The sequence below is a fragment of the Bubalus kerabau genome, chromosome 8, assembly GCF_029407905.1.
Source record: "Bubalus kerabau isolate K-KA32 ecotype Philippines breed swamp buffalo chromosome 8, PCC_UOA_SB_1v2, whole genome shotgun sequence".
Lineage (NCBI taxonomy): Eukaryota > Metazoa > Chordata > Mammalia > Artiodactyla > Bovidae > Bubalus > Bubalus kerabau.
In genome coordinates, this window is record NC_073631.1 from 122,460,372 (window position 1) to 122,486,605 (window position 26,234).

Consider the following 26,234-nt stretch of genomic DNA (forward strand, 5'->3'; position numbering starts at 1 on the left):
ACAATGCTTATTTTGTGTCCATGTTTTCCATGTACAAATATTTATAAATGAATGAGCATTGTAAATAAACAGCAAAGGGACTGGACATACGTAAGGGGAGCGGGGAGACGGTGAGTGTTTGAAGCCCCCCTCCTCTGGGAGTGGGCACAGGAAGATGGGTGAAGATACTCTGGGGATGGGAGGGTCCCGGTGGTCGGCCTGGCTGAAGGTTAGGATGCCGGAGAGCAGTGAGCCTGCGGGAGCCACCGGCAGAGTGATCGTGTTTATGAGGCTTCTTTTCTTCCTTGGTCTCTTTTCTCTAAAGAATTCCAAGGATGAGATGGGGAGCTTACATAACATAAGCAGAGAAACTAGAGTTTCCGGAGAGCCGCGCATGTGGAAGACTCGAATTCCGCGGACCACCTGGGGAGTGCGTGACACATATTTGATGGAAGGGGGTCTCATCGGCTCCGCCCACAGTCCCATTAAACACCTTCGCTGGCTGGGTCGGCGGAGGCTGACCGCGGACGAGGAGCCTCCGGGAGTCAGGCTGGTCTAGTGCAGAACCTCCGCTGCTCCCACCATCCCTTTGGCCTCCCCAGACCATGCCGTGCAGGCCGGACCCTGACCCTCACGTCCAGGCCATGGCCCAGGGTCGCTGGGAATTCCAGCGCTGTGCTGACCGGGGACTTCTGTGCCACAGTCCTCCTCCCAGAGGGCCGGGGCTGGGCCCCACGCTTGCTCGGTGCTGTGTGGACCGAGTGGTGTCCCTGAGAGTCCAGGGCTGCCCTCTCCTGCCCGTGACATCGTGCTGTTACTACTACGGGCCAGTGCGACTCCATTCCCACATCCTGACTCCTCCTTGGGGCAACGCCGCAGAGCGAGGGGCCCACAGCAGCCACCTCTGACGTGCCCCGGGGTCCTGGGAGGCCTTCCTGCCCTGCCCACACTGAGCTTCCGACACCAGCAGGGGCTCCCTCAGGGGATGAGTAGAGATGAGTAGAGTAGAGGGGTAGAGTAGGGGGCGCATTCCAGGCAGGAGACCCCCAGGGTCGAAGCCTGGAGAGCGACGTAGCACGTGAGGCTGCCGGGAGCCTGGGAAGGGACCCGGGAAGCGGCGGAGACCCTGGGGCTCCATCTGCGTCCAGCGGCCAAGACTGGGGGGGTATGTCTTTGCACGCGGTATTGGGTCGGCAGCTGAGAGGCTGGCACAGGGTCCTTCTAAGGGGATGTCAGCGTGGCGTGCCTGACATCAGCATGGCGTGCCCGATGTCAGCATGGCGTGCCGAGGGCACCAAACCCGCCTCACCAGCGCTCCCAAGACCACGGCAAAAATGATCCTCACAGGAAACGAGGGCAGAGCAGTAAAAAGCCATGCCCGGGGGGGGGCCAAGGAGTGTGCTCTGCAGGAGGTGAAGGCAGAGGGCTCCTCTGCCCCAAGGAGCAGGGGCGGGTGGGCACACTCAGTAAGGCCGTCACCCCCGACCCGATTTCATTTCCCGCCACGTCCGGGCCCACCCCATGCCCCCTCCCCTCTGCCGGGCCCACCTTTGCAGAAGACGTCCCTCCACACATCTCTCTCTCATCACAAAACGCCCTCTGCAGCCCCAACAGCCGTCTCGCTCGGCGTCATCACACTCAACACCCCCCGCGGCATTTCTGCTGCCGTGGCTGTGGCTTTGCCAAGGCAGACACACTCAACTCCTCTACAGCTTCCTCACAAGTAGACCTTCCGACCTCTTAATCATTTCTGTGCTTTGCTCTGAATTTCCTCCAATTCGCCGACATCCTTTTTGGCTTCTCAGGTTTTAAATGCTTGTATTTACTTGTTAGGACACAGTAGGTATTAGAAAGAAGTTGGATGAGATTCAAGCCACAGTAATCATGGGAAACCAAGTTCAAAAGCCTTGAGTGAAACCAAGGAAAAGGGAGAGAAAAAGAAATCACAGCAATGACCAGCAGACAACACATTTCCTAATTCAGGACAAGATGGCAAGAAAATCAGTGATGTGGCCCCAACCACTACATGTTAAGAAAGAGAATACAGGAAGTCTTTATGGAAAACACAGGAAGATAAGTGTCAGTAACTGAACAGGGAGCACAGATCCTGCCCCCAGCGGTACAGTTGGGTCTTTGGAGGTTTTACACCGTCACGCTCAGCACTGCATGTCTCAGGGGACAGACTTCTAACTCTGGTGAGCTGCCTCAGCTCCTGTGTTCAAACACCAGTCCCAGGCAGAGGATACAAGTTTCACATCCTTTTCCCAGGTGGTGGCTAAGTTTTCATGTGAACTTTAAAAGGAATTGGGGTCGGCTTCAAGTAAAGTTTTGGAAGAAAAAAACAGTTTTGAACTGCAAGCTTAGGAAGAAGGCCCTGCATTTTTTTTGAAACACTGACCCGTGGGCTGTTCTCCCCTCAGACCTGTGCGTCCTGCCCCAGGGTCACCACCTTCGAGGGACGGGTGGGCAGCAGGGATCAGGGACTAACCCAGCACCCTCAGGGAGGAATCACGACCCACGGAAGGGGAGCAGCACACAGCAGCATGGAGGGAGCCAGACCCCCTTCCCGAGCAGGAGAAAGGACCCTGAAGCAGGTGAGGACCACACAAGGCCCACCTGGTCGAAGATCCATCAACCCCGTGAAACCAGCTGTCTTAACACCCCATCAGAACATCCCACTGTGGGCTCAGACCAGTCATCCACTGGGAGCAAAGTGCCCCAGCAACTGGGTGGAAAGGCCAGACTGCTCCAGACTGCCCACAGCCCTCCCTCTTCCTTTAGGAGGGCAAGTCCCTGGCCCCCTGTCCTGTCTGCTCGGTGCCTCCCTCAACAGAGAGGCGGTCCTGTGACCTTCCTCCCCCAGCACCGCCCCCGACCACAGGGGGAAGCAGCCTTGCGTGCCTCTCAGCACCAGCCCTCCTGAAGCCTGAAGCTGCCCGGGGGGAGGATATTGGTCCATGCCCCCGTTTCCAGACACAAGCTCCTAATACCCCCACATTTCCTGAGGGACGAGGATGACGGTACCTCTGCTCTAACGCGGCGGCTCTCGGGGCCCCTGGGGGCTTCAGGACAGGCTGCTCACCAGAGAGAGCAACCCTCGACCGGAAGCCTGACTCTCAGCTGCAGCCTCCACGTCTGGGGGTAGGGGGAGAAGGTGGACACTGAGCTCAGCACCAACAGCAGGGGTCCGGTCGTCACGCAGCCAGTCAATCACAGACCCTGCATAGGAGTCCACGACACCCCCAACCGCAGGGCTGGCCGAGCTGGTGGGTGGTGGGGATGGGGGCTGGAGCCCCGTCCCTGCCCCTCCATCTGCATTTCTCTGAGTTGTGTCCTTTAGAAAATGGAATATAATGGGGGCGAAGCTCAGTTGGCCCGAGAAGAGAAGGGGACCAAGCCCACGGCCTGTGTGAGGCACCGACACCCACCTCCAGCACAGCCCGGCTGGCCATGAGCTCCGACCACATGTGCGGGGAGCGCTGGGTGCCTCGGCCCGCCCGGCACAACCCCCAGATCAGCAGTCAGATGCCTGGGAGGACGTGATGTGCGTAAACCACCTTCAGGAACCAGTTTCAAATATAACCAAAGGCACAGAGGTGGAAGGACCAACGCGGCCACCCCACCCACACCCGGGGCCGCCTCCTGGCCCACAGCTGCTCCCTTCCAGGGTCTCGCTTTACTTTCCACCCTGTGGTGGTCAGGGATTTCCCTGTGGCTCAGCTGGTAAAGAATCGGCCTGCAATGCAGAAGACCACCTGAAATGCAGGAGACCCAGGTTCAATCCCTGGGTAGACTCAGAAAGATCCCCTGGAGAAGGAAATGGTAACCCACTCCAGTGTTCTTGCCTGAAAAATTCCAAGCTGGAAGCAGAATTACATTAAATAATGCCATTGAGTATTTCACAATATACGCCCAAGATCTGAGGTAATGCATTTAATCAGCCAGCCGTGGGTGGAGAATGGAAAACAACACGGCTTGCTTACTGAACCGCTGCTTTCTTTAATATTTCCCTTGTCTGCCTGGCTTTGCTAAAATTCAGAAGCAAAGCCAAACATCTGTTCTGGAAGACTGTGATCTGACAGGAGCCCTGATCCTTCAGTGACACAGACACCAACGCCAGCACAATGAATCTTCTTTCGCACCTTTCTGAGCTCTCTTGATTTCTGCCTCAGAGGTTCCCATGTCTGACATCTGAGGCCTATTAATACTTTGTTTTCAAGGAAGGATGGGTCTTGCCAAGGGTACACAGCAGACAGTAAAGCCACAGAAATGTCCTTAATTATAATAAGATATTCACCTATAAGCAGCGTGTTTGCATGAAATACCATTGCTCTGAGATAAAATGTTGTCCACAAATGAGTGTGAAAAAGCTGCTTTATTTTTTAAATGAAAAGTTAGACTAGCAATGCACATTCAGGAATTGGTAAATTGATGTTTTTTCTGACTTCAGATAAAATAACTGAAGGGGAGGCAGAAGCTATTTGTAGGAACAGAGTCCTCACACCTTCAAAAGGTGCTTGAGTCCTCATAGTAATGGTTGAGTCACATAGCAATGCTTGTTACTATTCACATTTTTTTAAAAAGGGAAAGGAAGCAGGGTCAGGAGTCACTAAATAACACAACAGGAGCTACATGAACCGTGCGGAGAAGGGGCTGGCACGTGTGGGCGGGCTGTCTCCACGCAGCAGGACACCGACCCTGCTAGGCACTGTCCCGGTGAAACCACAGACGAGAGCGCCCCGAGGGCTGGGGGCGCCGCCCACAGACACCCTTCAGGTTCCTCAGATTCCTCCGCTCTCGTTCTGGAGCATCTGAGCCAGCGGGTGTCTCCGTTTTCTGTAATCACTGCCTCTCCTGGGGCGTGAGATGCCCTTGGTTCGGGAGGGCAGAGGCCAGTGGTGGGGGCTCTGATATAGGTCCGCGGCCCCTGAGAGCGTCCTGGCAGGAGTGTGGAGTGATGTCTGAGAGGATACGTCCTCCTGGGCTGAGAGGGACCCGGAGGAAGCCCAGGACACGTGTGTGGCCACCACCCTGCTCTCCGCCAGCTGCACTAGACATGCCCCAAACTCAGGCACAAGGTCCCAGCTTACCTACAATTAAATGACGAGGCCACGGAACAGGAGGCTAGCTCGGCCCCAGGAGGACACAGTGCCAGGCAGATGCTTGAGGTTACCATCCACGTAAAGCACACAAAATAGAGCTCTACGAATCAATCACCCCAAAGTGTGTTTTCTAAATAAGTCCTCGAGTGTCTGTGGTTTAAATATTTACCAGAATAATCACACAGCAAGACACAAGGGTCTCGGACAAGCAGGGCCTGTCCTGCCCTTCACGATGGTGCCAAACTTGTGGCCCTGCTCCCGGAAGCACCAGAAATGCAGCCAAACACTGGAGCAACTGAGTCAGCACGAGGGGCTCCAGGCGCCGGATGGCGGGGCTCTGAGAGGCGGGGGGTGCAGACGTGGGTCCTGACACCTACACGAAGGTGGGCGATGACCTCGGGGGTGCCAGGCAAGGGCGGAACCACCGCCTCCACCCACAAGTGGGTCAGAAAGGCCTGCCCTCGCCGGGCTGGGGGCCCCTTGTTTTCAGGCTCTGGATGGAAGCAGGAATCTCTCCGGCAGGAAAGAGCCCCAGTGTGTGCACATCCTCACACAGTAGTAGGACTCTCATGTACTTAACACTCCAGCTGGAATCACTCTCCTTAAAACCACTTGAAGGAACGTTTCCAACAGTGAGGGGTTTGGGGTCTCCCAGATGATTCTCCCAAGAAGGGAAACACCGAAGGTAAGTTTACAGTGAAAATTATAAGCCACACGGAACATGAACCATAAAGAGGAGATGTCAGCAAGATTCAAAAGAAAAGGCAAACAGGACAATTAACACCATAAAACTGAGACAGTGCCATCATCCGAAAGAGACCCAGACAGTAGAAATTAATGAAAAGGTGAACAGCAGAGGACACTGACAGAAACCCAGAGCTGGCCGACAGGATAGTAACTCAGAAGACACCCAGTCAGGATTATCAGGAGACGAGAGAAAGCAGAAAGGGGCACCGTCCGGAGCAAAGAAAGGACGCGGCAGCAGACACAGCAGAGGTTCAAAATCACGAGAGGACATTGTAAATAATGCAAATAAACATAACTGGAAAACGTAAAGGAGAGGAATCATTTTCAGGAAAAAATGCCAAGTTCCAAAGCTGAACTGAGGAGACTGGAACCTGACTGCCCTCACAACACCGAACGGCTCCCGGGGGGGCCGGCACCCCAGCACCATCTGCTCCCTGTCCTACTCGGGTTTTCCCACAGTCGGGAGACACCTGGATAGTAAAACTGGACAACAAAAACATGAGAAAGAAAAATAAGTGAATCTCACTCCTCAAAAAGTACTAGCAACTGAATTCAACAAAAGTCCATAACCGAAGCATCTAACGCAGAATTGCAAAAACGCCCCTACAGCAGGAAGTGTGTTGATGTCATTTGTTTTACCAAGAGATAAAGAGGGGAAAGATCCAGTAACATTCCAGAGATCAAGAATAAGCATTTCATCCATTCAGAATTTTAAAAATTTTAAGAAACTAGGAATACAACTTCCTTAATTCAATAACGGTTTTTGGCTAAAAATCATTCAGCAAACCTCATTCCTTTGGAAAACGAAACACTGAAAAAGTGATGGGTGAGTAGAGTCCTTTTATTTAACAGAGGATCCAACAAGACTTAAAGTAAGAAGAATTACAAGATCAAACCAGTCGATCCTAAAGGAAATCAATCTTGAATACTCATTGGAAGGACTGATGCTGAAGTTGAAGCTCCAGTACTTTGGCCACCTGATGCAAAGAGCCGACTCACTGGAAAAGACCCTGATGCTGGGAAAGATTGAAGGCAGGAAGAGAAGGGGACGACAGAGGATGAGATGGTTGGATGGCATCACCGACTCGATGGACATGAGTTTGAGTAAACTCTGGGAGTTGGTGATGGACAGGGAGGCCTGGCGTGCTGCAGTCCATGGGGTCAAAGAGTTGGACACAACTGAGCGACTGAACAACAATAACAAGATATGTAGGATTAGAAAGGAAGAAAACCAATATTCTTAGCTGTAGATGATATGTGTGTCTGGAAAACACTAAGAGAATCTGTAATCAAACAAGTTTAACTACTAAGAGGCCTTTTTCAAGGATGAAAGACACAAGGTCAAAATACAAAACCACGCGCCTGCACGCCAGCAACAACCAGACAGAAATAACTGCATCCTGCTCTCAGGTGAACTAATGTGTATTATGCAGGAAAGACTGGGGGCAGGAGGAGAAGGGGACGGCAGAGGATGAGATGGCGGGATGGCATCACTGACTTGATGGACGTGAGTCTCAGTGAACTCCCAGAGTTGGTGATGGACAGGGAGGCCTGGCGTGCTGCGATTCATGGGGTCGCAAAGAGTTGGACACGACTGAGCGACTGAACTGAACTGAATGTTTACTATTTTCTCAGATTTATTAAGATATAATTGACAAGCAACATTGTCTCAGTTTGAGGTGTACAACGTGGTGATGTGATGTACAATCACACTGTGAAATGGTGACCACAATAAGATTAATTAACACGCCACCACCTCACACTGTTACCGTGTGTGCGTGCGTGACCACCTCGCACTGTTACCGTGCATGAGTGCGTGCGTGCGTGACCACCTCACCCTGTTACGGTGCGTGCGTGACCACCTCGCACTGTTACCATGCATGAGTACGTGTGTGTGTGACCATCTCACACTGTTACCGTGCGTGCGTGCGTGCGTGCGTGTGTGACCGCCTCACACTATTGTGTGCGTGCGTGCATGACCACCTCACCCTGTTACCGTGCGTGCGTGCGTGACCACCTCACCCTGTTACCGTGTGTGTGTGACCACCTCACATTTACCGTGCGTGCGTGCGTGCGTGCGTGACCACCTCACCCTGTTACCATGTGTGCGTGTGTGCGTGCGTGACCACCTCACCCTGTTACCGTGCGTGCGTGCATGACCACCTCACCCTGTTACCGTGCGTGCATGCATGCGTGCGTGACCACCTCACCCTGTTACCGTGCGTGCGTGTGTGCGTGCCCACCTCACTCTGTTACCGTGTGTGCGTGCGTGCGTGCATGCGTGACCACCTCACCGTTACCATGCGTGCATGCGTGCGTGCGTGCGTGACCACCTCACCCTGTTACCGTGCGTGCGTGCATGTGTGTGCGTGCGTGCGTGCGTGGCCACCTCACACTGTTACCATGCGTGCGTGCGTGACCACCTCACCCTGTTACCGTGCGTGCGTGCGTGTGTGTGTGAGTGCGTGGTGGAGCGCGTGAGCCCTGCTGTCAGCGCACTCGTCTGTAACACACGCTGCAGCCGTGCTCACCAGGCTGACTCGAGGTCTCCAGCAGTTACACATCTTCCAGCTGAAAACTTCAGCCTCCGACTGTCTCCCTGTTGCCCCCCACCCACCCTGGTAAGCGGCAGTCTACTGTTTCTACAGGTTTGGTTTTCCGGAAATGACGAGGAGGAGCGATTGATCACCCAGTCGTTGTATTTAGCATTTTTCTGCCCGACTATCTCACTTCCCGTAATACCCTCAAACTTCATTATACTGTTGCCAGTGGCAGGGCTTCCTTATTTTTATGGCTGAATAATAATCCATGCATATACATAAAATGAAACGTCATAGAGAAAAATACTGATAGACTTGATGAGATTAATTTTTAAATTCTATCCAGTAAGAAGATACCATATAAATAGATAAAAGTTAAGCTATATCTTTATTTTTGTAACATATATAATGAACTGAAAAGAATTAGTAGGCATATGATACTTTGTTATGATTATCTAACAGAGTATTACACTATATACAACATACAGTATATGTAAAAGTATATGACATTTGTATGTAAGTCAGATTTACATATTTTAATAAAATACAGCTGACCCTTGAACAGCACAGGCTTGAACTGCAGGGTTTTCGATAGTGAATACCAGAGGGTGGTGGCTGGCTCAGCCATAGAAGTGGATCTGCAGACATGATGGAGCAACTATTCAGTCATCTGCAGAGCTTCGCCTGTGGGAGCACTGGCACCATGATTCGCACGCGGCTCAAGGGTGAGCTCGTGTGCTTATGTAAAACGTGTCTAGCACTGATAACGCACACGTCGTGTAATATACAGGACGCTGCAAATCCTACGTGTGCACCACGGATAAGACACCAAGTGTGCCCACGTGCTCCCGACTCCAGCCCCTGCAGCCTTCGTGCCTCCCTTCAGGCACAGAAACACTGAGCAGCTGAGCGGGGCGCACAGCCCAGGCTCACTGAAGACCGAGACTCACCCTCAGGCCAGGGCCTGGGCTGCCCGCCCCCCACATCACAGGGAATCGCAGGTAAGCCAGTGTGCATCTCAGACTCCCCTGAGAAGGAGGATCCCCGAGGGAGACCCAAAGGAAACAGAGACAAAACAAAGACACTGGAAAACTCTCAGCTCTGGTGGCCGCGTCTGCGTGGACAGCGCACCCTGCCTGACACGCACGCAGAGGGGCCAAGGCCGCACGCCGAAGGCTTATGCACCCTGGGCCATTTTGCCCCATCTCCAGTGGTGAAGAACCCGGTGGCCAAAGCAGGAGATGTAAGAGACACAGGTTCGATCCCTGGGTCGGGAAGATCCCCTGGAGGAGGGCATGGCAACCCACTCCGGTGTTCTTCCCTGGAGAAGCCAGAGGGGCCTGGTGGGCTGCAGTCTACGGGGGCGCACAGAGTCAGTCACGCCTGAAGGTCTGAGCACGCACGCACAGCTGGCTTCCAACAACAACAAATAAATTACAAAGCACATTACATGGCAAACAAAGCAAAACAGAAAGAAACACCACAGTCTGAAAAGACACAGATCAGAATGAGACTCAGGCGGAACAGACTGGGACACCCAGGCCACAGGTTTCAAATCACTGTCATCAATTTGCTAAGGTCGCTGATGGAAAAAGGGACAGCGTGTAACAACCGCTGGGCAAAGCAGAGAAATGCAGATGCTCAAGAAGAACCAGAAAGAAATGCTGGAAGCTGGAGCACTGCAGTGGAGACGGCGAACGCCTGGGCGGGACAGGGCTGAGGGGGACGCCTCGAAGCTGCTCTGCAGAGAGAGAGAGACAGGAGAGGCAAGCCAGGACCTGGGGGCGGCTGCACAGGCGCACCTCCGAAGGGGAGAGGATGCCACTGCAGATGGGACGGCTGGAGAGGTTCCGAGTGCACGCACCACGGGACACACCCAGGGAGCTCAGGGAGCACCCAGCAGGGCGCGCGCCCTCAAAGTCGCACGGCAGCTCAAGACACAACATCCAAGACAGAAAAGAGCAGCTTCCGGGGCACAAGGAGAGACCTGCCCCACGTGAGCAAGCAGAGAACGGAGCTAAGCATTTAGTGAGCCGGACAGAAGGCACCCGCACCATCCGCGCAGCTCTGCGTCCTTCAGAAGTAAAGCAAAAACGAAGACTCAGACGTGAGAAAGCAGCGAACTTGCCAACAGCTGAGCCACCTTGAAAGAAACGTTGAAAGAAGCTCCTTAGAGAGAAGGGAAGCGACGTGGGTGAGAAACTTAAAGTAAAGTGAAGTCGCTCAGTCGCGTCCGACTCTGCGACCCCATGGACTGTGGCCCACCAGGCTCCTCCGTCCATGGGATTCTCCAGGCAATGCAGTGGGTTGCCATTTCCTTCTCCAGGGGATCTTCCTCACCCAGGGATTGAACCCGGGTCTTCAGCGTTACAGGCAGACACTTTACCATCTGAGCCACCAGGGAAGCCCATTTCTCTGTGAAGTAGGTGAGAAACTTGAATCCATGTAAAGAAATGCATGTATCAAGGAGGTGCCTGCAGGGGCCGAGGGAGCCTGCCGGGAGCGTCCGAGGAGGACCCGGAAGCTGAGATGCACCTGCTCGTTATTAAGGGCCAAGGAAAGCAAGGATAAAAGCACATTATCCCCTAAAATGTCTTGGCTGCTTTCCCCTGAAGTGGTTCTTAATACCATTAATATAAAGAAACAATTGGAAGCTACAAATAGTCAATATTTATTCTCTGGGAAAACTTCTGGCCAGAGAGACACCTGAGTACTTAGGTCCAGAAAAAGGAATCACATTTCTGTGGATTTGGCTCTTGTAAGGCCAGCTCTCAGCCCTTCCTAAGTCTTTGTCAGGAGACTTCCCAATGACACCCTTTCCTGCCAATGACTAAGCTCGTATTTGAGGAGGTAGCTCAGACAGTAAAGAATATGCCTGCAGTGCAGAAGACAGGTATTCGATCCCTGGGTTGGGAAGACCCCTGGAGAAGGAAATGGCAACCCATGCCAGTACTCTTGCCTGGAGAATTCCGTGGACAGAGGAGCCTGGGGGCCACAGTCCATGGGGTCCCACAGAGTCGGACGCGACTGAGCGACTAACAGGCTACTACAGGCTCCTTTATTAATGCTTCCATCTTGCAAAGCTCTTACTCATCACGTGGTTTGGGGGCTTCCTGTATACACAGCACTTGTTAGAAGCCTCCTGGAAGGCAAAGTCAACAGAAGCAAGTCTAAAGGAGATCAGTCCTGAATATTCATTGGAAGGACTGATGCTGAAGCTGAACTCCAATACTTTGGCCACCTGATGGGAAGAGTTGACTCACTGGAAAACACCCTGATGCTGTGAAAGATTGGAGGCAGGAGGAGAAGGGGACGACAGAGGATGAGATGGTTGGATGGCATCACCGACTTGATGGACATGAGTTTGAGCAAGCTCCAGGAGTTGGTGATGGACAGGGAGGCCTGGCGTGCTGCAGTCCATGGGGTCTCAAAGAGTTGAACACAACTAAGCGACTAAACTGAACTGAAAGGAAGATGGAATTAAAGACGCCAAGAGATCCTGAAGCTGGACACGCGACCTGAGAAGACACTTGCCCGCACCAGGACCCATGGCAGGCCAGCGCAGCCTCCGTGGAACCTATGAGGTTAACTTGCTTCTTTCACTGAAGGGTTTGCTGCGCACCGGAGGGGGAGGGACGGGGGCAGGGGTGGGGGGAGGGGAGGACTCTGGGAAGAGGACAGACAGGCCGCCAGCACCGCGCCTCACACTGCTGTCCTGTACCACCAGGCACATACTTTGCATACAGTTAACTAACCCCCAAAGCACCCTATAGAATCCTTAAGATCAGAAAATCTTCAAAACACTTCATCTGAGTTACAAGGTTTTACAAACCAACAGCCCATGAAATGTCCAAAGCAGTCTTTGGTTAAATAAAAAGTGATCGAGTGGCACGGGAAACGAGAGGAGTGATGAAGCCGACGCGTCTAGGAGCACTTCGCAGGATGAAGCGTGAAGAACAGAAAGGGGGTGGGGCTGGGAGCGCCCGTGACCCTTCCATCCGCGTCTGCCCTCGCCCCGCCCCCAGGCACCGCCCCTCTGCGGGAACGGGAAAACGCAAAGCAAAGAGCGCCCCACCTCTGGGTCTCTCCCGCTCCCGGGTTTAAATCACTCGCAGCCCCAGGGGGAGAACAGACATCAGGGGCTGGGAGGAGGGCTCAGCCAGTGCCGAGGATGACCCTGCGTGAGGACTTGGGGCCGAGTGAGTGAGAGTCGCTCGGTCCTGTCCGACTCTGCGACCCCACGGACTGTACAGTCCAGGGAATTCTCCAGCCCAGAATACTGGAGTGGGTAGCTGTTCCCTCCTCCAGGGGCTCTTCCCAACACAGGGATCGTACCCAGGGATTGAACCCAGGTCTCCCGCATTGCAGACGGATTCTTTACCAGCTGAGCCACTAGGGAATCCTCAGAATACTGGAGTTGGTAGCCTATCCCTTCTCCAGGGGATCTTCCCAACCCAGGAATCGAACTGGGGTCTCCTGCATTGCAGGTGGATTCTTTACCAGCTGAGCTATCATTGCAAAGATGCCTATTAAATCAGACTCATCAGTGGAGTGCAAGGCACAGGGGAGAAGCTGAGATGACCCTAATCCTCACCCCAACCCAGACGACCACGAGGGGGCTGGCCTGGGCGCTGGAGGTGGGGTGTCGGGTGCCCAGGGAAGGTTTCCTGTGCCGCACACAAGCCTCCAGACGTTCGGCTTAAGTAGAGGAAGCCCTGAGGAGGAGACCGGGGCCGCCCTTCCCGCTCAGTGGGGCGGGCAGGAGCCGAGAGGAGAAGCAGGACCACAGGAGATGAGCCCTGTGGGGCGACTTCCGAGCACACCTCCCACATACAGAACCAAAGGGGCCTCCTGTCGAATGCCCTGTGCCGGGCCCACACCCGAGCACTGACCCCAACATCCACCAGCGGCTCACGCTGAAACCACCCGAACGCACAGCTCGGGGTGTGGACTCGCCTCGCAAGAGCTGAGGCTTTTCAGAAACCTGGACTGCAGCACCAGCGTCTATTTCTGGCGAAGACGCGGAGAACAAGGGAAGCTGAGCCGGCCTCCGCGTCAGGCGGCTCCAAGTGGCTGCAGAAATAATTGCTTTTATTTTTAAAAAATAAAACTGGAAAGATGTTTGCATTCTTCGGATTTCCACTTTTCCACCTTGCAGCGGTAAAGACCGTGGCACGCAGACAAACGCTGGGCAGGCACCCCGAATCACCCGTGGGGCCGGCCCGGGTCAGCCGTGCGGACGCTCACGAGAAAGAGAGAGAGAGAGAGGCCCGAGGTGCGCGGGCAGCCCGGGAGGGGCTGGAGCATCCCGCCTGCCTGCGCCCAGCACAGTGATCCCACCAAGAGCAGCACCGGGAGGGCCCGGGAATAGAGGCGGAGCCGGAAGGGGAGCCGGGACGAGGGGCGGAGCTACGGACTGCCGGACTCGGCAGGACACCGGGCCGCCTAGACGCCCCTGAGCCACAGGGGACAAAGGAGGCTGCGCTGGGGGCCGGGGTGGGTGAAGCAGGCAGGGCAGGTGCCCTCTTGCCAGCGGCCCAGGCCCCAACGTCTTGCCGGCCCACGCGGGGCCCGGCCGCTCCCGGGACTGCCGCCTGCCCACCTCCTCGCCCTCAGCCGGCCGCCCCCGCCGCCTCCCAGCCACTGTCTCAGCTCCCGTGGCCCTCAGCTTCCCTGGCGGTCGCTGCCCCGTCTGCGCCTGCTCACGGAGACCCTCAAACGGCTGCACCAGCAGGCCTGGGGCTCAACCTGCGGCTGAGCCCTGAGCGCCCGGCTCAGGCTTCCCCGCACAGCTGGGCGGCTCCTCGCTTCCAGGCAGACTTTTGGTGCCCGGCCACCTCCCCGGCCCAGGAGTTAGTGCACCGAGGACACGGAACCCCTGCGAACGCCCCAGCGGGTGCCCAGACCTGGAGCAAGCGCATCCTTGGGAAGACTGTCCACGCAAACCACGGCTTAAATCGCCCAAGAAGTCACAGTGAAAACCGCACAGGATCATTCTGAAGAGTAGAACCACCCAAAACGCAGGTTTTCATGAATCACGCGTGTTTTGCAGCAACCATGCTTCTATTCCTGTCCTCTCTGAATGGAAGTAAAAGCCCTGCCCCACACCCCACGGTCACTACCCGGGGCACCATGCCCACACGTGCCCTCTCACTCAACCAGAGAAAGGAATCGGGCAGCAACCCTGACCTGCCTGCATGACTCACTCCGCGGGCCCGGAGCCGACCACTCCGGAAGCTCCTGCCGCTCCTGGGGATGGAGAACCGGCCCGAGGCCCTCTCCCCGGGCATCCCCACCACCCACAGGCCGTGCACCTGCTTCCTGGCCTCCTGCTTCCCACCCCCTCCCCCCCGCACACCCTCCTGGTCTCTGCAGCCAGGCTGGGCTCCTTCCTCCACAGGGTTCAGAGGCATCCCCGGTGGGGAATGGCCTGGACCCCGCCCCACCCTGACCCCGTACCTCCCTGCTTGCCTGCTCCTGGCTGGGTGAGTCTGTTTGGTGAGTCCCTGCCCACCAGAAAGGGAAAGCCTACTCATCGCTCATGCACCCCTGTTCCTGCAAAAAGACACTCAGCACAGCTGAGGCCCCGCCAACCCGGCTCCAACCGGCCGCACTGACCCTCCCTGTGCACCACGGCTTCGCGGGGTAAGTTTCACCCTGCCCTCTGCTGCAGGGGAAAGCGCAGTAAGCCCCCACCTGCGGTCATGTGCGGGGGTTGGTGAGGACGGGAGGGTGGGACCCGGAGATGCTGCCCCCATGGGGCACCCGGGCCCAGGGGCCCTCACGCCTGAGAGCTCCAGCCTCCCTCTGCCCGTGAGAAAGGACACGAGGCAGACGTGATGGCGAGCAGGGTGCCCACGGTGGCACAGGAGGGCGTGCTGGGAGGGGCAAGGGCGGTCACTGTCACCCCCGAGCCGGATGCAGGCAGACCACCCGCGGCCCCCGTGCAGCTCCCCGAGGGGGACCCCAGGCCCCTCTGAACACGCTACACGTGTGTGGAGGGCAGGAGCCCCATCTGAGCCAGGGAGACGCTGGGACAGGCGGCGACACCCCCTCCTCTCCACTTCTGCGGACCTGCACACTGGTGCTCGCACACTCGCACACACCCGCACTTGGGTTTGCACGCTCACGCCCATGCTCCACGCGGTGTCTCTGGCTGTGCTCACACACACACTCCATCGTGGACTCCTGGGTCTCCGGGGTGTCAGGCGCCTCAGGGCTCCTAAACTCAGCACCGCGGACAGCGTCACGGCCCCGCCGCGCGTTCACTGTGAGGCAGGACACAGACCTGAACGGCGACCGAGGCCCTACGCGTACCTGGCGCCTTGGCCTTCTTGCACTTTGATGACGCACAGCACTGGCTACAAACTGTCTCAGCTGGCAACGCGTTCCCTTCATTTTTCTTCAAATGTGTGTCTCGTTCAGTCCACAGATGAATCCAAGTAGCGTATCACTGTGACTGATTAAATATGCCTTGTGTGAATTTACATGTCAAAACACACTGAACTTGGACACGGCTTCCAGGCCTCCCTAAACAGCTCGCGGGCACAACCAGCTGCAAACACAACGGCTGCAGTTTGCTTCTGCTGCGGGTGCCGGCGCGAGGCAGGGCCTGGAGCAGGCACCACTCGTGCAAAGGGCAGGCAGGAAGACACGCGAAGCCTCTCTCCATCTCTGGCAGAAGGGTCCCCACCTGCATCGGAAGCTGCCTTGGACGGGCCCGTCGGGGGTGGACGCTCGACCTCTGATCAGAGAGTCCCGGGCAGAGAAGTCGAGGGGCTGGTTCAGAGGAGGGACGTTCTCGCAGACAGCGGCATGAATGCGGGAACGACGCCGAGGAGCAGGTTTCCCTGCCGAGCAGGTGCTAATGCTTGTCACGGGCAGCGTCTTCTAACGTAAGTGATCTCTGACCTCCTGGTCGCTTGTCCCCTGGTTTCTGACTTTCTCTTCAGAAGAAAGCAAAAACGGAGTCTGGAAATTGGGCTTTGAAAGTTAAGGAAGAACGGACAGCCCTCACTAGATTCCTCCAAAATCAGTGACTAAGGGGTCTGCGAGTGATTTGGGGGAGATTCTTAAACTGATGAAATGGTTCAGCCATTCCTTCACCACCAGACCTGGGGGATAGCTGGTCCTGCCCACCTGGGAGTGGGTGTCCTCACCCCCGGGCGCTCTGATCTCTGTCGGGGACCTGCCACAGAGGCACGGCCAGCTGGCGGCCCAGTCCTCCCGCTAAGTCCAGGGTCCCGGCTATTCCCGGACGGGGACAGACGTTGTGGGTGGCTGTTAACCCCGCTCCATTCCTACCCACTCAGGACCTGACAGAGCAGTGCCCGTGGGCTCAGGGCCAGCACTGCGGCGGCTCTGGGAGTCCCCACAGTAGAGGGCAGCAGGGGGCCTGTGATGCTGGGTTGCTCTGGGGGAGGGTCGCTAGCGAGTGGCACAGAGGAGAAGAGAGCATTCCAAAGGGAGAGAGAAGACGCATCTTCTGCCCCAGTGGGCTTTCCAGAGAGCGAGGAGCACCGCGCCCAGGTGCAGACACGCTGCCCCGTGAGCTGCGTTGCAGACTGGAGCAGGGCCTCCCTGGGGGCTCAGCGGCCAAGAACCCGCCCGCAGTGCAGGGGACCCAGGCCTGATCCCTGGGTCGGGAACAGCGCCTGGGGGAGGGCAGGCAACCCACTCCAGGATTCTTGCCTAGAGAATCCCATGGACAGAGGAGCCTGGCGGGCTACAGTCCACGGGATTGCGAGAGTTGAACACGACTTAGCAACTAAACTGCCACCAAAGGGGCTAAACCTGTTTAATGTGGTCAAAGAAGAACATTCATGCAGAACAGAGGCGCATTCCGGAGGCCACCGTAAGGAAGCTTTTCTTCATGTAAAGGGTGTGTGAGCCCACCGGAGGATTTGAGGAACCCCCAGCGCGAGCATGCGGCCCTGTGGGGAGGATGCCGGCTGGAAGGGGGCTTGGATGGGAGTCCTTGGACGGGGAGCACCTGGGGAGGAGCCCCTGCCCCATGGGACCCCTGCCCCACGGGGCCCACCTTCCCCACATGACCCGCCTGCCCCACAGTGCCACCTGTTCCACTCAGGGCTGCTGCGGCCAGTCCACACCCTGAGAACCAGGAGGAAACCCACCACTCAAGAAAGGACGACGGGGGTGGGTGCCCCGCTCCGGGGAGGCTCGGGGGAGTGGACCTTCCGTGGGGCTGTGCGGGGCTCACGTCCGCCCCGCCCCCTGCGTCTAGTCTTACAGACATGGAAGCACTCTGAGATGCAGTCTTGAGCTGACTGACGTTTCTGAACACCTCCCGTGGCTGGTGGGAGAAGCCTGGTGGGCAGCACAGCTCTCCAGCAGCCAGAGACCACGGGGGCCCCATGGCAGGCAGCACCCTGGACTGACGCCCACCCCGGATGTGCCTGCTGACAAAGCTGGGAGCCTGTGCGCCATTCGCCCCAGCGTTTCTGCCCCTCTGTCCAGCCTGCCAGCCCCCAGGACTCACCAGCTGCCCACGTCTGTGCTCTGAGTCCCAGGTGCCGGTCCAGGCAGAGGCCTGAGGTCCACACCTGTGTCTGCTCAGCGGCCCCACGGTGGTCGGTGGTCAGGGGGACGCTTGTAACCGACCCAAGGAGGGAAGCCCCGTCCAGCTCTCCTCCCCGGCAGCCTCGTTTTGGGCACCCGCCTCTGCGGGCCCCTGTGACCGGGGCCATGTCTCTGCATGGGCCCACTCTGCACTGCCCACCCTCTGTCTGGCTGCCCTGGGGAGGACGGGCTGCAGACATGGTCGAGTGGCTCCGGGGGGTCTGGGGTAAGAGCTGGCAGGGGCAGGGAGGGCTGGCGGTCTCCCAGTGGGCGGTGGGCAGGACAGTGGGTGCCTGGCTGGGCAGAGCCCATGAGCAGGCACCCCCCCGACCCCAGCAGGGGTGCTGGGCCCCGCCCGACCCTCCCTTTCACCCTGGGACATTCAGGGGAAGGCAACAGGGAGGCTGGGGAAAACTGGCTGTGCGTGTCAGCCCCCCGGCCTAACCCCCTGCCGAGGGCCCTAAGGTCACAGAGGGCGCACACCCGCGCCCTGCTCCAGGCTCGGCAGCCAGGAGAAGGAGCTGGCGCCCTGTGGGAAGGCTCGCAGACGGCGCCGCTGCCCACGCCCAGGCACAGGTCCGGGGGTCACCACGCAGGGCGAGCCCCGCAGGATGAGGCTGCCGTCGCGGGCGGGGATGGCCGCGCTGGCTCACCACCGCCGGGTCTCCCCCGGCAAGCTCGAGCTGCCTCCCCGAGGACGTGGGGCTGCTTGCGACGCTGAGAGGCTACCTATGCTGCTTCATCCCGTGGGAGGGAACCCTGTCGCTGCTTTTGCTGAAGACTTTTCATTTTGAGTTGGCTTTTTCTGACCGTGCAATTGTAATAATGTGAGGTGTTGACCGAGAGCAAACCGTCTTTAGAGGAGAAAGGAACAGCCGTACAAGCACCTGGATCAGCCCCAGGACTCCGACCCTGTGGGCCTGCTTCCCGGCTCTTTCATGGGCAGCCGCCCTCACCCTGCGGACCACGGGCGACTCGTCTGCTGGCTGATCTGCATCTCGCACATTCATCGTCACCCCGAGAGTGTGGTCCCATAACACGGCCACCCACCGTGTCACCTCCATGCCCCGAGGCACACGCTGAGTTATCACAGACTTGTGTCTCAGGGCCAGATGGACGGGGGTTCCAACGTCCCCTGTGAGTTAGATGGATTTGGGGGTGTCAATGTCCACGTGAGTTAGATGGACTGGGGTACTAGAATGCCCTGTGAGATACATGGACTTGGGGTGCAGCGTGTCTTGTGAACTGTGTGGACTTGGGGTACCAGCATGACCTGTGAACTACATGGACTTGGGGTACCAGCGTGCCCTGTGAACCTGGGGTGCGGCGTGCCTTGTGAATTAGAAGTTCACTTTCAGGAATGGCTGTCGGAGCATCAGGGCTGCTATGCGGGAGGAAATAAGCGAGTGGCGGGAGCCAGCCCTGGGAGGCAGCCTTGGCCGCAGCAGCCTGACCGCGAGACCCGCCTGTGCCCACCGTCCCCACCAGCTCCTCAGGGCCTCCTGTCAAGTGCCACGGACTCAGGCTGGTCCCCAAGGCTGGGGCCCCGGCCCCCTCCTAGCAGGCCTTCAGCAAGTGGCGCTTCTCCCTGTCGCTCGTCCCAACATCCGCAGGCCCTGCCCCGGGCCAGCCAGGTGACCAGGCAGGCTGAGCACTGCGGGTAAGGCCAGGAGAAAGGGGGTGGACTGCTGACGCTGATGCGCCCGTGGGAAGACTCTGTTAGATGTTACTAGCTGGGCATCACAGGGCTTCTGAAGTTACCGCATCGGAACGATTTGAGAATCAAAGACCTGAGCATCACCTCGTGTCAGGAAGGAAGCCCCGCTCCCATGTGGGCCCAGGCTCCCCTGCCCGGCGCCAGTGGAGCCTGGCAGGGCTGGGCTGCGAGCCTCAACGCAGACCCCACTGGGCACCTGCTCGCCCACAGGGGCCGCCTCTCTCCAGCCACGCGGGCGTGTCTCATCTCAGAGACTCGAGGCCCCAGAGAACACGGCCAGACTGCACGCGCCCATCCGCACAGTGCCTCCTGCCTCCCCGACAAGCTCCCCTCCAGCAGGCCCAGCCAAAGAAGGGGCCCTCGGCCTGGGTGCTTCCCGCATGCCAGCACACGCCAGCTGTGTCTCCAGGGCCCGCAGCCAGCTCCTCAGCACCGAGCTCATCCACGATGCCACCACGTCCCACCCATGACGCGAGGCCCCGTCACCCAAATGCCTCGAGAGTGTTTCCCGTCTCCCCGCCAGGCCACCCCACCTACCGGATGTCCCTCACGCGGAAGCCAGGAGCTGTCCGAAGTCTCGGGTATCACAGTTAACACTGCAGGTCCCACCCCACCATCGCCTGTGAAGCCCCAGCGCTCTCTCCTCAGGCTGCCTCCTCCAGGACACCCTCCCTGCCTCTTCAGGATGTCTGGGCCCAAACGTCTCTTTCCAGGCCCGGTGAAGACAAGGGTGGTTCTGTCCGGTTCTCTGTGGCCCGTGGCACTCAGAACAGAGCCAGAAAGAGAAGGAAGGTGAGGGGCCAATAAAGGCGAGACTACAAAACCCACCTGGACACCACAGATGGCTCCAGGATGGGCTGGGCGCCATGCTGCCGGTTCCCAGATCAGGCCTGGCCACCCATGTAGACACCCGGCTGCTCGTCCCCGGGGGCCCAAGCCCAGCACAGCGAGTCCCTGAGCCTCCCGACCCGGCCTCCCCGCCGTCTCCCCGAGCCTCCCGACCCGGCCTCCCCGCCGTCTCCCCGCGCCTCCCGACCCGGCTTCCGCGCCATCTCCCCGAGTCTCCTGACCTGGCCTCCCCGCCGTCTCCCCGAGCCTCCCGACCCGGCTTCCGCGCCGTCTCCCCGAGTCTCCTGACCTGGCCTCCCCGCCGTCTCCCCGAGCCTCCCGACCCGGCCTCCCCGCCGTGTCCCCGAGCAGCACAGCCCCAGCCCCCCAGTGCCTGGCAGGCCTGGCCTCGGCTGGCCGGCATCTGTCCAGGCCCACTGTGGCCTGCTGTCTTCTCAGAACCCTCTCTGTTTCCTGACACGATGCGATGCCCGCCACACGACAGTGCAGGGTCCCACGCTTCACCACAGCACGCTGCTGCTCACCGCGCCACGCCACACCCTGTGCCACGCTTTCCACATGTTATACAGCACGTCGGGCAACACTGTGCAGTCACAGAACAGTGTTACTACATTACGTGATGTTACGTGTGAGGCTCCCTTGCATAGCTGATACCTCGCCAATCACACACGGCGCACGCTGCGTCACCAGCCACGCGGCGTCGCTTTATGCTCCACATTACCCCCTCTTCGCCTCCCCCGCGGGGCTGCACTTTCACCAGGGCCGAGTCTCTGTTCAGTCAGACCGCAGCACACCCTGGCCCGCATAGGGCCTGGTGCGGCCAAACCACATTGGTACCGACCAACGATCCCTAACGGGGGGACTGGCCTCGACTGAAGGCATCTCCAGGAGACGCCTGGGCCCTCAGAGACAGCAAGGCTCAGCATCCTTGGCGTGGACACCCTGAAGCTACGCCAGCCCCTCCCCATGCCCCAGTTCCGCACCCACACGTGACTGGGCCTGAGGCGGGCCAGCCAGGGTCCGCGTGCCCAGCCCCGGCGGCGCTGCAGCGCCCAGGACCTGCGCGGCCTGACCTCCAGGAGCCCTGAGCTGGTCCCCACTGCCGGCCCCGAGTCCACCTCCCCTTCCACGGGGCCACCTGTGTCAGCACTCGGTCCAGAGCGACGGGGCCCATGGACAGCCCTCGGCCCTGACGGCATCCAACACCTGACCAGGATTCCAGGAGGAAGTGAGGCCCCAGCCCTGAAGGTCCCCCGTCCCCCTCCCATCCGCTCCGCGGGGGCTCCAGCAATGGTGAAGACATGAACAAGGAGCCCCAATACCTGCCTGGGACCGAGGACGAGAGAGGAGCCCCACTACAGAAACGCCTTCAAGTCTTTCAAAACAGAAGCAATTTCATCATCATATAAGTATGAAGAGGGAGCAGCCCCACATGTCATCACAGGAACCTCCTGAGTGGGGCTCTAACCTCCCTGACAGCACGGGATCAATCCACTTATATCAGGAACCTCCCGAGTGGGGCTCTAACCTCGCTGACAGCACGGGATCAAGTCCACCCCCGTGTGGACTCTGTACCGGCGGGAGGCCTCGTCTGCCGGTGACCACAGACACGCCTGCAAGGCGGAGGGGGTCGAGTTGACTGTGCAGTTTGGTATTTCAGCACCAAACACTACGATCCTGTGATCACAGGCTAATTCTCTGTAGTCCTTCCCTTATAGCATCAAGTACGTTCAGAACATCATGAAAGTACTTAAAATATAAAAAGGAACCACGTCTTTAAAACTACGGGTGTCGTTGCCCAGCCTGCAGGGCCTGCAGGACACGTGGCGGCCGGCGCCCCACGCCGGCTCACGGGCACGCTGGTGTAACGTAGACAGCTGAGTTTAGAGGCCGTGACAACGCTTAAGCTGCAGGTGCCGTTCCTTCTCCACGCCTGACACGGACACATGAGACAAAACCAAGACGCCAGGCTTCAAACAGCCACCCTCACTTCCCCCAGAGCGACAAGATAACCGAACGCCGCTGTCACAAGTACATGGTCACAAATCTAAAAAGATAAAAAGCCTTCGTTTCATTTCGTTCCATTCATATTGTCGTTAAGTTCCAACAAATCCAGTTCTGAAAGTATTATTTCCCAGTACTGGGGTGAATTGCCACTCATGGAACGATTAGTGCATATCTGGGTAAAACACTGATGCTTGTTTTGGTCTTAAGCATATTCAGTAACCTCTTGTACTGAGGAAGGAGGGGCATGAAGCCAGTCCATGCAGCGAGGGGGCCCGTGGCCACTTGGGCACAGAGACTTCAGACCGGAGTCTGCTGCCTGCTCCCCAGGGCCCGCTTGGCCGCTCTGCCGGACGGGGAGACTGCCCAGCTGGGTTGGTCCACCCTGAGCTTCACCCCCGCAGTGGAATGAAGCCTGGGAGCAGGCTCAGTCTCCACAGGCAGATCTGTCAGATTTACGGGAACTGGTACAACTGTGCAAGGAATTCTTTAACCGACAATTGTTGTCCCCAAAATCATTGTGCTAAGTTGCTTCAGTCTTGTCCGACTCTTTGCAACTCCATGGGCTGTAGCCTGCAAGGCTCCTCTGTCCGTGGGATTCTCCAGCAAGAATACTGGAGTGGGCTGCCATTTCCTCCTCCAGGGAGCATCCTAACCCAGGGATCAAACCCACATCTCTTATGTCTCCTGCATTGGCAGGTGGGGTCTGTGCCACTAACGCCAGGTGGGAGGCCCCAAAATCATCACTCTGCACAAACAGGTGTTACTAAGGGCACCAAAATCCACTGCAAGTAAAAGCCAACAGCAACCGAGATCAAGACGACCTAGGGTTTGTTCCTCTAAAGGGGGCATTACCACTATTTTTATGCCTGTTTGCTGTCAGTGGATAAAGAAACTTTAACAGACACAATGTGACGATACCTCAGCTGCCAGGACCTGTCCCTCGGCCCCAGGACCCGTGCTGCGCTGCAGCCTGGGAGGAGTGTCAGTTCCGTTAGAGTAGTTTATATGCTTAGCGACGCACAGGGCTGGCTGAGGCTGGCTGAAACAGTCATGCTGTGCTACATCTGGGCATCCTGTGCCCAGCACAGCGCTCGCAGAAGCCTTACCTGCCGCCTTCGCCGCCGCCGCTGCGGTCACGTTCTGGGCGTTGGCGCGCACCCTGAAGGTCACCACTGGCCCCTCGACCCTGGAAGAGACCGTTTAGGAGGCGTCAGGACTGCTCAGCGCACCCCACACATCCCAGGGCCACCGTGGGTCCTAGGGACTCTGCCCACAGGCTCTGCTACTCTAGAAATACATGTGGCAGGGCTCTTACAAAAAAATTCAGATCAACCCCAATAAACCAACAGTAACCAGCAGACACTCCTGCGTGGAAAAAGAAAATTGTTATGGAAACAGGTTTTAGTAGTCAGTTCCCCAGGGAGCCACAGAAACCAAGAACAGACGGGAAAGAGACAAGTATTTTAAAAATTCTCTTGAAAACTTATTGAAATCTTTAAGAACTACTCAGTATAAAAATAACTGGCAGGGGACTGCTTGCCAGGAGTTATCAAGACTGTTCAAAGCATTTTAAATACTTTGTTGAACATGACTTTGAAAAGTGAGTCCGTTTTTAAACAACTGATCTGTCTGAGGGGGGCGGGAGGCTGTTTCCATCAGGACTCCCCAAGCTCCACGTCTCCTGGCCCGTCACCCCCTGGACACCCCCCAGGGGCTGGTGTCCCAGGAGTGGGAACCGTGCCAGTGGCCCTTCCCCCAGGAGGACCCGCAGGACAGCTGCTCTTCCGGTGGCCAGTGAGGCACCGTTGCTACCCTAACCTACATCTGGAGAGTCCCGGGTAAGCAGGGCCCCCAAACCTAACCGTCCCTAACCTACATCTGGAGAGTCCCGGGTAAGCAGGGCCCCCCAAACCTAACCGTCCCTAACCTACATCTGGAGAGTCCCGGGTAAGCAGGGCCCCCAAACCTAACCGTCCCTAACCTACATCTGGAGAGTCCCGGGTAAGCAGGGCCCCCAAACCTAACCGTCCCTAACCTACATCTGGAGAGTCCCGGGTAAGCAGGCCCCCCAAACCTAACCGTCCCTAACCTACATCTGGAGAGTCCCGGGTAAGCAGGGCCCCCAAACCTAACCGTCCCTAACCTACATCTGGAGAGTCCCGGGTAAGCAGGCCCCCCAAACCTAACCGTCCCTAACTTACATCTGGAGAGTCCCGGGTAAGCAGGCCCCCAAACCTAACCGTCCCTAACCTACATCTGGAGAGTCCCGGGTAAGCAGGGCCCCCAAACCTAACCGTCCCTAACCTACATCTGGAGAGCCCCGGGTAAGCAGGGCCCCCCAAACCTAACCGTCCCTAACCTACATCTGGAGAGTCCCGGGTAAGCAGGGCCCCCAAACCTAACCGTCCCTAACCTACATCTGGAGAGCCCCGGGTAAGCAGGGCCCCCCAAACCTAACCGTCCCTAACCTACATCTGGAGAGTCCCGGGTAAGCAGGCCCCCCAAACCTAACCGTCCCTAACCTACATCTGGAGAGTCCCGGGTAAGCAGGCCCCCCAAACCTAACCGTCCCTAACCTACATCTGGAGAGCCCCGGGTAAGCAGGCCCCCCAAACCTAACCGTCCCTTGCATGCTGAGAGTGTTCTCTGAAGATCTAGTGGGCGCTCCTAGTTCCCGAAATACAGAGCGAGCCATTCATTCACCTGTCCTCACCTGCAGCACCACGGCCCACCCTCCTTCCTTCCTTCCTTCCAGGACACCATGTGCAAGCCCCTGGGACGTGCACACACGTGACCCTGGGATGCTGCACACGTGGCCTTAGGACGTGCACACAGTGACCCTGGGACCACCCAGCGTGGAAAGCCCAGCATGCCGTGAAGGGAGGTTCCGCGTCTCTGACCGCCCAGCCCCACGTGGCCGAGCTCTGCCCTGGTGCCAGCAAAGGAAAGATGACCAGCCGTGCCAGGCGGATCTGACCTCCTGGCTGGCCTCGGCGTGAGTTCAGGGCTCTCTCCCCAGCACCTGCTCTTTCGGGTGGGCACGTGGAGTCTCTGCACAGAAATATCTGCATGTCCGTGTCCCGGGTCACCACCTGTCACCCCGCTGAGCCTTTTAAGCTCCAAGGCCTCCGGAGGCTCAGCTGTAAAATGGGAGGTGGTTCAAGTCGCCAGGGAGACAATACGGGGCAAATAAGCACAGACCCCGCAGCGGGAAACTGAAACACGACTTCAGGGACCCTCCCTCCCCCAGGGGTCCTCACATGGAGGGAGGGGCGGGGGTGGGGGCAGGGCCCCTGCAGGAGGGAGCCTTGGGCCTGCACACAGGAGACCTCCCGAGGAGTCCAGTGGTAAATTCCCGCTCTGTCTTCAGGAACTGCCCTCCCACCACGCAGGACACCACACAGACAGTAGACTGCACCCTGCTGGCCTGCTGCAAACTTGGGGAGCGGTCAGGCTGAGGCAGCGCCGGCTGCCCGGGCTGGCCTTGGGCTCAGCTGAAGGCCCGGGCTGGGGATCCAGCGAGCAGACGGCCTCCTGTCCGCCTGCCCGGCGAGAGCCCGGAGCAGCGCATCCATCGGCACCACCGACAGCCGGGACTCGATTATAAAACCATAAGAGCGGTGGCCGGGCATCTGCCGGCGTAATTACAGCGGCGTGCCGTGGGCGTCTTAATGGCCTCTAATGATGTAGTAAGATATAATGGAATTTACTTGA

The 26,234-nt window shown here is 57.8% G+C and overlaps 1 protein-coding gene across 2 annotated transcripts in view; it reads right to left on the reverse strand.

The window, feature by feature from the left end:
• The window catches only part of PTPRN2 (protein tyrosine phosphatase receptor type N2), a 611,715-nt gene that overhangs the window by 334,199 nt on the left and 251,282 nt on the right, over nucleotides 1–26,234 (reverse strand). For both annotated transcript variants that reach the window (XM_055591390.1, XM_055591389.1), the window contains one exon: nucleotides 23,627–23,706. In XM_055591390.1, the coding sequence (XP_055447365.1) occupies nucleotides 23,627–23,706 (80 nt within the window). The remainder of the gene's footprint in view (nucleotides 1–23,626; nucleotides 23,707–26,234) is intronic.